General features: G+C 33.3%; 6 protein-coding genes across 6 annotated transcripts; all 6 read right to left on the reverse strand.

Annotated features, from left to right (window-relative positions):
* Positions 1–232: 232 nt before the first annotated feature.
* On the reverse strand, positions 233–2,417 carry HYPBUDRAFT_153127 (uncharacterized protein). Its single transcript, XM_020221386.1, has one exon. The coding sequence runs from the start codon at positions 2,106–2,108 to the stop codon at positions 408–410; it is 1,701 nt and encodes a 566-aa protein (XP_020076337.1). The 5' UTR covers positions 2,109–2,417; the 3' UTR covers positions 233–407.
* A 604-nt stretch (positions 2,418–3,021) lies between these two features.
* On the reverse strand, positions 3,022–5,092 carry HGT5 (Hgt5p). The gene has a single exon (XM_020221387.1). The coding sequence runs from the start codon at positions 4,998–5,000 to the stop codon at positions 3,078–3,080; it is 1,923 nt and encodes a 640-aa protein (XP_020076338.1). The 5' UTR covers positions 5,001–5,092; the 3' UTR covers positions 3,022–3,077.
* A 222-nt stretch (positions 5,093–5,314) lies between these two features.
* Positions 5,315–6,425, reverse strand: HYPBUDRAFT_140008 (uncharacterized protein; the record flags this gene model as incomplete). Its single annotated transcript, XM_020219733.1, has 1 exon — positions 5,315–6,425. The coding sequence occupies exon 1, from the start codon at positions 6,347–6,349 to the stop codon at positions 5,315–5,317; it is 1,035 nt and encodes a 344-aa protein (XP_020076339.1). The 5' UTR covers positions 6,350–6,425.
* An 850-nt stretch (positions 6,426–7,275) lies between these two features.
* Positions 7,276–9,657, reverse strand: HYPBUDRAFT_108838 (uncharacterized protein; the record flags this gene model as incomplete). Its single annotated transcript, XM_020218661.1, has 1 exon — positions 7,276–9,657. The coding sequence occupies one exon, from the start codon at positions 9,655–9,657 to the stop codon at positions 7,276–7,278; it is 2,382 nt and encodes a 793-aa protein (XP_020076340.1).
* Positions 9,658–9,951: 294 nt separating this feature from the next.
* On the reverse strand, positions 9,952–11,252 carry PEX7 (Pex7p; the record flags this gene model as incomplete). The annotated part of the gene is made up of 1 exon (XM_020219734.1): positions 9,952–11,252. One exon carries the CDS (start codon positions 11,250–11,252, stop codon positions 10,137–10,139), a length of 1,116 nt encoding a protein of 371 aa, XP_020076341.1. The 3' UTR covers positions 9,952–10,136.
* A 121-nt stretch (positions 11,253–11,373) lies between these two features.
* On the reverse strand, positions 11,374–13,148 carry HYPBUDRAFT_140017 (bifunctional choline kinase/ethanolamine kinase; the record flags this gene model as incomplete). The annotated part of the gene is made up of 1 exon (XM_020219735.1): positions 11,374–13,148. The coding sequence occupies exon 1, from the start codon at positions 13,077–13,079 to the stop codon at positions 11,376–11,378; it is 1,704 nt and encodes a 567-aa protein (XP_020076342.1). The 5' UTR covers positions 13,080–13,148.
* Between the last annotated feature and the right edge of the window lie 1,357 nt (positions 13,149–14,505).

Raw genomic sequence — 14,505 nt, forward strand, 5'->3', positions numbered from 1 at the left:
GGAGGTAAAATTTGTATTATAGACGGGCTTAATTGTATATAATGCAATTTTCACTTTTTTTTCCTCGTTTTTTTCACTGCGTAGGTACGGGTGGATGTATGCGATGGACTTTTTTTTTTTTATTTCTCTGCGATACAGTCAGTTCATGGGTCATGTGACGGGTGTGACTGTTTTTTACCTCTGTGGGCTTATGTACGATTTTTTGCAATCACAATTACAGATTATCCGATAAGATTAATGTATTGAACGAGCATAAATTAGTAATTAATATAAATAAGGATAAAGAAGTAAGATGTGAATTAAGCAATAAAAGAAATGAAGAAATACATAACCCAAAGAGGAAAGTAGAAATGAATAAAGAAGTAAAAGAATTGAAAGAGCTAAAAAAAGACTTTTGTTTAACTTTTTCAATGATTAATGATTTCATCATCATCGTCGTCATCATCAGTTTTGGAGCAATCGACCCATCTACGATTACACCAACCTTTGATGGTGAATTGAGCTTTTGTAGTTCCTGAACTTGGTGCTAGTCCATTAATACGAGGTTTCATACCCGGAAGTTCACCAGCAGGTTTATAAGAGATCGAGGAACGATTGGACCAGGGTAAATAATCACCATTCAATCTCGTTAAGGAATTCTTAGCAAATTTATTATCATCACCAATGAAGATATAATTTTGATATTCAATTGTGCCATTTGGAATCGGATCATTTCTTGGTATTAATATAACACTATTCCATAATTTGTCTTTTGACATATTAGATATTTTATAAAAATTAAAATTTTGATGAAAATTTCTTACCCCTTCCGATTTATTGTAAAGTTGAATGAATTCATCGTTGGTATAAGTGTTTGGTAATAGGTTTGTTGATCTTGCATTGAAATCTTGGGCATATAATCTTAAGAATTGAGAGTTGATTCTCTCATCACGATTTTTAAAATTATGAAATTGAGGAAGTCTCACTATTGAATCATCATAATTTATATTACTATTGATTGAATAAGTTTTCAATTCAGTACTTGGTGAATCAATAACAGGTGTTTCAATGTTGGTAACTTCATTTGCTTTCGTTGAGGTGGGTAAAGGTAGAACGTCGTCAGTCATTCGAGGTGTTAACGAGAGTGAATAATTGATTAATTGAGATTTCCAATTTTTCAAAGAATTAGTTAAATTCGAAACTAGATTATCTTTTGAGTGTTGGATTGGTGCCTTATCATTTCTCTTTAGTACTTTTAATAAGGAGTCAGAAGAATCATTAGTATTTTTGGAATTTATCTTTGGAATCGCCAAAGTATTGGTAGAACTGGTGGTTGAAGATGCAAATGGAGACTCTAGAGGAATTTCACTTCTTATGGATATTTCACTATCAGTCGACTCGATAGAATTGGTCGAACTAGACGACAAAGTCCTTGTCAAAAAGCTTTTCGGTCTCCAAGGTGATTTGAAAGATAATGAAGACTCAAACTCCAATCCATTATGATTATTTGAATTATTGGTGTAAAAATAATCATAAACGGGGATTTCTTCCTCCATATCATTAGAACTTAAGGGATGTGCTGAAGATTTACGTTTCATCAACACATAATTGGATTCATCATCACTAAACCTAGAATATTTCTTCGTGGATGGTACTGAGTTACTTTCTAGAAATGAAGAAGAAGGCGATAGTGATTTGGATAGCGATAACAAAGAGGACGACGAAGTAGAGCGGGTGGATTTCTTAATAGAAGTTATATTAATAGAAGCTTGCTTAAGAGAAGAAGAGGTTGAGAATGATCTTCTAGAAGGCTGGTATGGTTTTGAATGGGAATTGGAAGTCTTATAGCTCATGGAATTCGGCGACGGAGATGACGAAAAGGATGGATTTTTATGATTCTTAGATTGTAAATGATAATTTTTAAAAGAAGTCTTTTGATTCAAAGGCGAAGATCTGATGGGCATAGCAGATGGAATAGCTATTGGAGTGGTGGCTGATTCTCCCGGTTGGGTAAACAGCTTGTTCTGTCTCTGTCTTTGTTGTGGGTGTTGTCTTTGTAGGAGATGCTGATTCTGTTCAAACTTCGAACACCCTAAAGGATCTGGATCCAACTGAATAGAAGTCATCATCTACTTTAATACATCTATTTCTAAAATAACCCAATACCCAAAAAAACAGAAGGGCAAAAAAAAGAAAGCTAGTGGTAGTAGCCCCTATAAACGAAAACTGGTGGTATAGTCAAAAATGACAGGATGTAAAAGGAATTTGAATGATCGTTGCAACGTTTCACACAAAGAGATAAGACGCACAAGATCAATCCACAAAATAAGTTCTGGCTAACGACCAATCGATTGATAAGATTATGGGTTTGGTCTCGTTTTCAGAATCCCTGTCGAATGCGGGAGTATCAAGTAACAAGATATTTGAACAAGTAGTTTTAAAAATTGATTTATAGAAAGCAAGATAAAAATAATACAGTGAGAGATAAAGATGTCTTACTAAAATAAAAAGAAAAAAAATGCACTTATTTTTTACCTTTTCAAGATTACCCCAATGGGGTAGCGGTTTATCCGTTGCACCACAATGGACCGCCCCCCAGCTGGGCCCAGCCGGACCAATTTGGCTCGATGGTTCCGTGACCTGGGTCCAGCACGGACAGGGAGGTGGGTCGAGCGGCCCCCTCCTGCCATTCCGCATCCGTTTGGGAAACCCATTCCGAGCGTACCCAGATCGATAGATGCGCATTCCGGCGAAGCAACCTGGATATGAGGCATCTCCATCCCATCAGGGTATCCATCCATTTCACCCAATGGCTTTGATTGAAAATTACGGCAATGGAACAAGCGGGCTGCGCTCGGGCACCCCCGAAGAAGGGGAAAGAGCAAGGAGCGAAGGTCTGTACACCAGGTGTTTTTAGCGGGACCTCCGTTTTTATTTGCTTAAAGAGGCAAGCGCAATCCTGTTGCAGATCGCGCACGCACATTTTTACCGGATTAGTCCAGTGCCGAGAGGACGTACGGGTCTTTGTTGGGACTACAAACGGGTACACTAACTTGTTTTAACTTATTTCAATTTTTTTGCAATCTAAAACTATGTATCTAGAAGCGCTTAGAACTACGATCGATCAAGCCAGCTTCGTAATCGAATTCGTCTAATTCCAACTCATCTTCGTTGGTATTGTCATGATTAAGCGATTCGGGTAAATTGTTCACGAATTTATAACCAACTTTATTTGATTGATTTTTACCATAAAAATCATCGAATAATTTATCGATATCTTCTAATTCGACACCTTTAGTTTCTGGATAAAACCAGATAACAACAAAAATACTAATTATACATGATATACATGGGAATAGGTACATTACCCAACCAATATCATGTTGTAGAACTGGAGTTAACTGACCAACTATATAATTTGCTAACCAATTTGTAGCAGTTGATAAACTAACCCCTTTACTTCTTACCGAAAGTGGGTAAACTTCAGGAGGGATCAAGAAACCGATGGGACCCCAGCTATAACCAAAAGACGCATTATAAACAATTACTAAAAAGGCAACCATTGAAGAGGTGTAAGAACGGTCTAAATACATGAATAAAGCAATTAGTCCTAGACAAATAGCCATTGATAACCCACCACTTATCAAGATTGGTTTACGACCCCAACGATCAACCAAAAACCACGGGGCAATTGTCAGTAATAAATAAACAATTGCGTTGAACCCTGTCATTAATAGAGCGTTTGAATCATTGAAACCAGCTTCTGCGAAAACCATCGGTGCATAATAAGAAATGATATTAATGCCATTGAATTGAGCAAATGCTAGAGAGGAGCAAGCAACTAGCACTCGAGTTAAATGATTACGAAACATATGTTTCCAACTCCGTTCATATTTTGGAGTCGTAATACGTTCTTGTAAAATATTATTTTTGATTTGGAAAAATTCTTTAGTTGGTTTATTATTATCAACAGAACTATCATATAATAAGGATAGAACGTGGAAGCCCTGTTGATCCATATCAACATCTAACAACCATCTTGGACTTTCAACAATGAAAAATCCCCCCAAGAATAAAATAAAAGCAATAACAACTTGAATAAATAAAGGTAATCTCCATGATAAATTGGCAGCAAAAGTATGAGGGTTTTTCCTAGCATCACCAATATTCTGAATAAAATAACAAAAATAATCAATCCAAACACTTAGGGCATAACCGGAAATATTACCAGAAAATTCTCCACAAACCAATTTCCCCCGTTCTTCACTTGGAGAGATTTCACATTGATAACTAGGGACTATTGTCGATAAAATACCAACAGCAATCCCACTTATGACTCTCCCGACTGATAAAATATATAAATTTGTAGCAAAAGTTTGTAAAGAACCACCAATCATAAAGATAAACGTACCTAATAGAATGGTTCTCTTACGACCAAATTTATCACTTATCTTAGCAACCATTAAAGATGATAACATTGCACCAATTTCTAAAATGGATATAACCAACCCAATTTCAGTAGGGTTTGGATCATTAAAGTATAATCTAAAAGTAACATAAGTCAAAATACCAGAACACACCCCTTGTTCATACCCAAATAAAGAAACAAACAAAGAAACAAAAGCAGAAGTGAAATAAACCAATCTATTACCTTTAAATTTTAACTTCGAAGTATACTTTTTATTATCAAAATCAATATCGTATTTATTACCAAAATCATCAGTGTATTCATCTTTTTCTTTTTGACCATCACCTAAGAACGGTTCTTTACTTGCAGAGCTCGACGAACCAAATCTAACTGGATCATCTTCGTCTTCTTCTGAAGAATGTTTATACTCCAAATGTTCATCATTTGGTTTTAATTTATCGTATTCCGCTAACGATAAATTCCGATTACTGATTTTGGTTTTGATAGAAGAACTTACCAGTTCCTGTCTATGTCTTTCCGAAGGTTTACTTAGTTCATTAAGAGTCTCCGAAGAGCTATTGGAATGTTCAAAAGGATTGGAATCTTGTGACATGATTACATTTGTTTGGTAGCAATTTTAAGTGGTTGCAATATTAACTCAAGATAATGAACTCAAGGTAATCACTTTGATATACTCAACTCAATATACTCAATACACTCAATATAATCGAAATTAGATTCAATATAAATGAACTTCAAACAATAGAATTGAAGAAAGAAAAAAGAAGAAAGAAGTATGGCTTACGTATACCCCGAGTAAGAATACGGGGATCTAAATTTGGCGGGGAGGTCGTGCACCAAAAACCCATTACTGATAAACAGGGCAATTACAAAGTATATGTATATATAAGAAAAGATGAATGTTTATTAATTTGATTTCGATTTTGATTTATTGTTTTTGATGTAACTTTCAATGTAGAAAGCAGCAAACAACGCAGTCAATGGAGTCAAGTAACTGACGTTTATGATTAAAGGTAAGGCTTGATCCGAAGTACCAATACAATTACAAGATTGATTAGTATTTAAATCTTTAAACCAAATAAATGCATGAACCACAGCTAAAGAGCCACCAATGATGAATTGACTAATTTGCATTGAAGTTAAGATTCTTTTACAAATGTTAGCCACTCTAATTTGTAAACAACTTAAAGAAAAATAGAAATACATCAAAGAATGAATAAAGGAATTGAAAACAACAAAGATCCAAATCGGAGGAGATTGAAATCTAATACCAGCCCACATACACATCATTGCACCGGCGTGATGATAACTTTGTAACAAGGAAGAAGGCTTACCCTTTAATAAGATTATAATAGTATCTAAAACTTCATAAAATTTAGATATATAGAAAAACCAACCAAAAACAGTTAAATTAGTATAAGGTAAGTTTTCATTGAAAACACCATGATTCAAATCACAAACACTAGTGAAAAATTTCCCAACCAAAGAATAATTTTCGGTTAAGCCCTGATCATTTAATAATTTCATGGTTAAGGAAATAGTTCTTGTCATACCAATAAAAGTCCAAACTGAATATAAGCATAAAAATACATTATGAATTAATACAAAGATTTTGAAAATTGTAAAAGTTGCAATTTTAAATGGTGCTGCACGTAATAATCTACGTTGTTGTTTAGTTAAAGTATTATAATCGTTCATCATCAAAGATTTATCTTTAACTGTTTGATTATACAAATTCATTTGACGTTGACGAATGCATGGATTAATGAAATGAACAAATGAAAAATAAACAATTGCAATACTCAATGGAGTACTAACATTCATTGATTTATCAAAGACATAACTCAAAATTTCACTTTCAAATGGTGATTGAGGGGTTGCAATATCTCCTTGTGGTAACTTGAATAAATGAGGGTGTGGTAACCCTAAAGAAACAGTCATGTTAGCAGGCGCAAACAACTTTACTAAAGAAAAAGGATAGAAGCTTCAAATTCAGATAGTTGGATCTGCTTAAATTTAAATGGTTGAGAAACTCTTCTGCTTTTGTTAATTTTTTTTTTTTTTTTTTTTTTTTTTTTTCCTGTTTTTTTTCTTTTCTTTCTGTTTCTTTGGTTTTTGTTTCTGGTTCTGGCTTTGTTTCTTTTTGTCTTCTTAATGTCATATTTTGTCTTGCCCGAGTTAGGGATGAGCACAATATCATTATAATCAACGACCAGAACAACAATGTTTGGCATTGTATCAGCCAAACCTGGTTTCTTTGTACTGGAAGACCAGGAAACTAGCCAAGGTACTACAATTCTTACTAATACTTCATTATATTCAACTCAATTAAAACTTTATCGACATAACGCATTATAAAACCTTATCGACTCCGTGTCTTGTGCTTCCAAGGAGTGAAAGTCCAGTCCAAGCCAACCCCAACTTTCCACTTTGTTCTTGACAATTGAAGCCCAACAATGCTAGGTGCTGCATCTTGGTTTACGCCCTGCCTGTGAAGGATGTCTACAAGGGATAAACCCCGTAGCCTTCATATTGTAAGATCCATACAGTATTGTAATCATAATTTAGTTCGATCGCTGGACATAAATCCAACATTTTTCAGCTACTTTTGTGCTTAGATTTTGGTTGGGGTTCGATGGGGGCGGCCCGTACACCAGCCCTTGTGGTGGTCCCATCGGTTTTCCCAAAAGGGAAATCAGACCGTTTTCTTTCTGTTCCCGTCCGTTAGCTCCGGAAGTAGCCGCTTTACGAGACCGACAATCTAACGCTTACCTCCGTGGCTGCAAACCGTGGTGCACGGGGTTTTAGTTCTGCCTTTATTTGTGTTTATTGATTTTATTCATGTTTATTCGTTTTATTCGTGTCTATTAATTTATATAAGTCGAGTATCCGCCTATCAAAGGCTGGACTGGGATCTCGGGTAAGAATTTGAAAGGAGCGGTTGGAGTGAAGTTATAGTTGATGGGTTTCAAAATATTTTGTCTTTTTTGTTTAATTGGATTGAATTTGTAGAAAGATTTATCCATGATCAAGAATTTCTTTTCTCTTAAATATAAAGTTAAATCGTTTATGGCCATTTGAATATGTTTATCCGATTGCTTACCCCAGAAGGATAAGATGATTTGATGACAAGACGAATCATCAATTGAAACTTCATTGATAACCAATTCAATACCTAACATTAATCTGAATGGAATAATGATATTTTCCTTAAACTCTTTATTTGATTCGTTGATCAATTCATTAAATTTACCATGACAAAATGGAATTTTGAATTCAAAATTGGATGGTAAGATTTGCGATAATTTATTAGCACAATTTTGGATTTTCAATTCTGCACCTTTAATATCAATTAAAAGATTATTTGAATTATTAAAGTGATCGATCGATTTAGGAAAATTTATAAATGAATTATTTTCAATTTCCAAAAAATTAATGAATTTTAAATTATAATTTTTATTAATAATCATTAAATAATGACTTTTCAATAAATTAAATTCAATTGTTTGATAAATGGTGGAATTGATTGATTTATTAATCATGTTATTTAAACAACATTGATTAACCAATTGATCAATTTCAAATTTGACCAATTGAATGTTTCTGGAATTCTTCATAGGACATTTGATTAATACATTATTAAACCTTTTAAACAGATAAAAAATTGAATCATCATTGACCAGGATAACACTCGATGAAAATTTAATGAAAACATTATATTTTTTCATAATTGATTGAATAATTGAACCTCCATTACCAATGATTGATTTATGGAAAACTTCTGGGATATTGAATTGTAATTCTGATGGCAATTCTAACTCAATTAATTCAATAACTTTTAGTAAATTACTAAATCTATTACTATTAGTATTAATAGATATCTTAATGAAAAAATTATATTCATTATATGCATGGAAACTTATTATCGGAATTTGATTAACGTTATTTAATATCTTGATAATCTTACCATTTTTTTTACCACTAATAAAATCTTTTTGTAAGTTATCTAATTCAATGATTAAATTCATTTCAAAGTTAGTCAGTTGACAATAAGTTTCATTATTGATTAATTCCATAATCAAAACTTTAATTTCCTTATTGGATCCAGTTATACTCAATCCCCCGATTAAATTATAATTAACATTTAAAGTTTTCGAATCTCCAATCAAATTCATTAAATAATAGTCATTCATTAAGTTAAGTGCTTGATTTGTAATTGGTAATAATTCTAAAGTATATACGCCACTGAAAATTAAATTGATTTCTTTAATACTTTCATTTATTGATTCAGGAGTTTGACCTTGAACTTTAATGGTGGTTTCGTTTTCTCCTAATGAAGGTAATTGAATGAACGTTCCATTTTTAAACATAATATTCAAAATTTCCAGTTGGTTATATAAAATTAATAAATCAAGTTTAGTCTTGGTGATCACAATTTCTTTAGTCAATAAAGAATTTTCTCTAATAAGAATTGAATCAATTAAATCTTGTAAAATTTTCTTAGTCATGATGATTTCATAAATGTTTTCACTAGTAATCCAAATTTTTAAATTTTTATTAGTTTCAAAAATCTTACTATTGAATAATTCGGGTAATAAGTCTGGTAAATAAATATTGGATAATGATTGCTTGACAATTTCATTAAAGTTCAACATTTCAATGCCTCCAATGATTGGTATCAATGATAATGGTAATTCGATATGATCAACAGTAAATCCGTTCAAACAAGTATCAACCAAGATTCTTACTTGGGTCTCAGCAATGGTGATGTTGTCCTGATTGCCAATAAGATAAAGTTGATAATTTTTCAGTTGTTGCCATTTTCTATCAAAATTGGTATTGATATTATTGATTATAACTTCGATTTGATAATATTGACTTAATTCATTTAATTTAATAATAAAATAATCATTGATCTTAAGAAATTCTTCTTCACTGAATTCAATTTTTTTATAATTAATTTGATTATAGCAATTTAATATCTCAGCTTTGGTTTCATTGATGTACTCCTTAGTTCCTTTTATACATAACTTCATCAACTGTTTATCTGACATAAGCTGAACATTATTTGTACGTTCTGATTGGGAGTTAAGTTTCTCGATGCATTCATTCAATGGACTCAAATTATCCATATATCTTGGATTACTCCCTTGCCATAACCCGTTATTGGATTCATACAAGTTAGCACTGTTATGATTGATCAACTGGTTGTATTCAAGCGAAAGAATACTAGTATATGCATTGGCCATTTTCTTGAATTTATTGGATGTAATGAATGGATCTATTGAATGGACCTAATGAATGGATTTATTGAATGGATTTATAGAATGGATACTTTACTGGGTATTAAGTTACTTTCTTATTAATTCATTATATTTTTTACCGTTCATTCTACCGTGATATGTCCATATATATATCCTCTCTCGTTGACTAGCAGTATTGCCTATTCGGGAGATGTGATGGAGCTAGTTATACTCGTTGAAAATGCAGCAATTGTTCTGTTTACAAATAAACCAGAAACGGGTTTGACGCATTTAATTAACCACAGAAATTTCCTAATCGGGTAAATTGATTGGCCATGGTTCGTTAGTGGAACCAGCATGAACTAAGGGTTTATTTAAATTATAGATCTGGTAATTGGTAAACAGTCGCATAATCGAAGGTCATGGGATGCGCTTAAGTCCTACAGAGTGCTATTTGAGAATAAATTATACATTACGGGAATATCTCATCTTTTTGTATCCCAAACATAAACCATTTCGTCCCAACCAGTGGAAGCAGCCCAACCTGGTTCTCCCCATAAGCTGTAGTCACAGCCAATGACAAATTCTTTATGTAGATTCATTACTTTTTTACAACCACCATTACCGGAATTTAAGAATCTTGCTCTTTCATTAGATTGATCTATCCAGACTCTTGAAGTCATATCGTAAGAGGTGGTTAAGAGTTCTTGACCGTTATGAGGAGACCATAATACTTTACGAACTGCGAATTCGTGGCCTAGTAATTCATTCAATGGGGTTGGTCCTCTAATATGGTACGAAGGCATTGGACTGTGGTTGTTTGGTTGATCGATTTTTGTAATCATTCTTAAATCCCATATCCTAACCGATTTATCAGTACCGGTACTGGCGACGATTGTAGATTTATACTTATTCCAATCACATCCTAGTGCTTCTAATCCTCCGTGTCCGACAAAGTCTAGCTGTAATGGGTTTGGACTTCTGATATCCCAGATTTGAATATGAGATGACCCATTACTACTTATGATTGTTGATGGGGAATGCGGAGAGAAACTGGCATTATAAATGCATTCACTGGTGTTTACATTCTGATGCTGTTGTTGATGTGATAATGGAGGTTTGGCAGTTTGATGTATTGGTGCAGTCTTGGTGGTGTAATCAACGGTTGGATTAAGGGTTAACATGGAATTGGCTCTAGAGGGATTCCATAACTTGATACTACCGTCCCATGAAGTACTTATGAAATTGATCTTATCAACTAAATTCCAATTAATTGAGAAAACTTCTCTTGAATGTTCTTTAAAATTCATTACTGGGAAGTTGGGCACAGTTATATCAAAAATCTTTATTGATCCATCTCCACTGGCCACCACCGCTTGATTTTCATGTATTTCACTCCATGCTAAGTCAAATAACCCATCCTGGGTCTCCCAAGATATTTGTTCTCTAATTTGTCCATTTGGTTCAATGTTTAATATGAATAATTTCCCATTTCCAACCAATCCATAATTTGCTGCACTGGCAACCGCTAACTTATTATCGAAAAATGGCGAATACTGAACCCCATACCCATTATATCCCCTGGTTCTAAAGCTTAACATATTGCCTTCTCCTCTTGAAAAGAGATTGGAAAAGAATTCAAAATTAGAAAAATGAAAAATTTACAGTGCAAAAAAAGTAGTGTAGCACGTCAATTCTATCAAAATACCTACTCTATACATTAACTATATATCGAAAAGATTACAATCTAGATACTTGATGATATTATGATAAGGAACATCGATATCGGATTTGGAGATGAGACCAAGTCCAATTAAATCCCCAATGACAATTGCAGCCTTTTGTTGTGAGTATTTGAAATAATCAAAATCATCATCACTAGAAGTGATTGCATCTTCAATAATCAAGTTTTCATGGTCATCAATACTCATAGAATCAACACCAGTACTGATATTATAAATACTGTTGACCCCTTGTTCTTCTGATTTTTGAGAAATAGTGTTAATATCATCGTTTGCCTTGAAAGGACCATTTTGAAGAATTCCCCAAAGACACCAATAAATTTGCACGGTTGATCTCCAATAAATAGTTTCATTATATAATTTTTTAATTTCAAATTGAATTAAATCGGTAGCATTAGTTTTGGAGAAATCATTAAATTTAATTTTAGTATTTAAATTTGAAGATGGATATTGGAAATCGTATTCAATATAACTTTTAATTAAATTTAATTTTTGCAATTGATTTGGATAAAATTCGCCATGAATGAAATAAGATTTTTCTGGATTATGGTAATCAGACATCCATTCACTAAAATGATCTTCTAAATCGAACGCTGGAAAGTTCGGTCCAGAATATTCAAAATCAATAACTACTAAACTAGTATCCTTTTTATTACTAGTACTAATAACCACGGCATCGTCGGTCTCATAATCATCATCTTCTTCATCATCATCGATAATGGCCGAATATGATGCTGCTGAAGATGGTAATTCTTTTTGTAAAATAATATCTTTTGGATTAAAAGTTTGATCCAATAATAAATTGCCATACTGAGTATCATTATGACAAAATTTATAATTCTCGGTGAATTTATCAACATCGTATAAATTAAATAAATAATTTCTGTATAATTCAATCAATTTTTTAAAATTTTCAAAACTAGTTAAAAAAACCGAATCAATATCAACCTTATTCTCAATATAGCTTGGAACTATATCTTTTTCAATAATTGATAACCATTTATAAATCAATCTCCAACACATTGGTAGCTTTGATTCATAATCGTGAGAATCTAGTTCAATCTTATAATGTAAATCCTTCATTCTTCTACCAATCATTTGTGATATAACTTCATGTTTTACTTGATCTTTATCCAAGGTGATGAAACCTTCTAAAAATTGTTCGAATCTACCATTTGAGAAAATCCCCAACAATTTGGGTCCAATTTTCTTCGATGATAATTTGATCAAAATATCCAACTCCAGATCTCGATCAATAATCGAGTCTAAATTCTTCCCGTAAACTCGAAGTAATAACGATGGCAATTCAATGTTGCCGTCATTATACTCAATCTTATAAATACTATTAGTTAAGGCTCCACTGATTCTATTAACTTTCAAATACTTCACGTTCAAAGTCTTCTTATGCCATTTACTAATTCTTAGCGTCTTAGTCAATGCAAGTATGTCTTGTTTGAAGAAATCAAGAGGCAAAGTATTATCCAATGTAATCCCTACCCTTGGAATTGGTCTATCTTGGATCTCAATTGGAGTGATGTCCAATTTACCTATCGAAGATGACGAACTCAAGGATCTTTTATTCAAAGATGGTCTCCTGGACGTACTTCTACTTCTGTTTCTCGACCGGGATCTCGACCGGGATCGCGTCTGGCCCGACGCAATGGCGTTTGCACGGCTAGATTCCATCTCGACTTGATTCTGGCTCTTTCACTGATCAATTAAATCTTAGATAGTGAAGTAGATAGTGAAGTAGTTGTTGAGATACAATTTTTTTTTTTTTTTTTTTTTTGTAGGCCAAAAGTGCAGTTTTCCCATGTGAAATTCAAGGATCTGAGACATAAATAAACATCTTGTGAGCTTAAACCCAAATCTTATGGTTGAACCAACTTGGAATCATGGAGAGCATGGAGAGGAGGATATCATTGGTAGAGGGCACCCGAATTATACCGATTTGGCTACTGGAATCCTGATTTAGTTACTAAAACAACCAAGTTAACTATGTTACACGAACTCAGTTGACGGTGCCAACCAGAGTAAGTAGACTTAGTTACAATTGGTAAACACAATAAATGACCACGACTTGTATTGATCTGCTCATCACGCTACGTACATTGTGATACATAAGTCTTCACTCTGTATTACCCAATAAAAGGAATGAAAAATCTGAAAAGTTTGTTAGTTAATAGGCAACTTTTCTAGTGAGAAATTTTTCGGTGAAGAAAAAAGTGCTGGAAGAAAACAACGTTTGATTTAGATAACCAGAGATGGCCATTAGTAACTACCTTGCCGCAGCTGGATGTATTGGATCCGTGGTTTCGTACCATGTTTATCAAAATAAGTTGGGAGAACTTGAAAAAATTCATAAGGAATTGAATGAGAAGCTTTCAAAATTGAATAGCGAGTTGAGTACCAAGACCAAGGAGTTGATTTCGTTATCCGATGAGACTTCTAGTTATAAGAAGGATAAAGAGGCCACTTACCAGGCATCTGTGAAGAGTTTGAATGAGGAGATTAGGGGGTTGACTCAGGTGAAGAGCCAGTTCGAGGAATCAACTAAGAAATTAAGTGAAGAGAAGAACAAATTTGAATCTGAGTTGAAAACATTGAAAACCAACTACGATCTGATTGAAAAAGACTTGACCAAGACTCAAGGAGAAAAGAGCAAATTGAAAGAAGAGTATGATTTCAAGTTGAATAATGAAATGGAAAAATTGATAACTGTTAAAGATCAAGAAATCGAAAATTTACATCAAAAATTGAAAATTTCCAAAGAAGACGTTGAAAAACACGTTAGGTTATTTGACGATTTGAAACAATCAAGCAATCAGCAAATTGCCAAGTACGAAGCTGATTTTAAGAAAAAAGTGGAACAGTTAACTCAAGTCGAAACTGATTTGAAAGTGACTCATGAGCAAATCGAAACTTTAGAAGCTAAATTGAGAGACTCCGAATTAGAAGTGAATGAATTAACTAGCGTTAAGGAATCATTAACCCAAACCAAGACAGAATTGGGCAAGCAAACCAATGAACAAAATGAATTAATCGAATCATTAAACAAAGAGATTAAAGATTTGAATGTTAAAGTGACTGATCATCTGGGATTTTTCGATAA

This window comes from Hyphopichia burtonii, assembly GCF_001661395.1.
Source record: "Hyphopichia burtonii NRRL Y-1933 unplaced genomic scaffold HYPBUscaffold_4, whole genome shotgun sequence".
In the NCBI taxonomy this organism is placed as follows: domain Eukaryota; kingdom Fungi; phylum Ascomycota; class Pichiomycetes; order Serinales; family Debaryomycetaceae; genus Hyphopichia; species Hyphopichia burtonii.

Bases quoted from the DNA above. Each gene is read 5' to 3' on its own strand.
- HGT5 (XM_020221387.1), bottom strand. From the start codon at position 5,000: ATGTCACAAGATTCCAATCCTTTTGAACATTCCAATAGCTCTTCGGAG.
- HYPBUDRAFT_153127 (XM_020221386.1), bottom strand. From the start codon at position 2,108: ATGATGACTTCTATTCAGTTGGATCCAGATCCTTTAGGGTGTTCGAAG.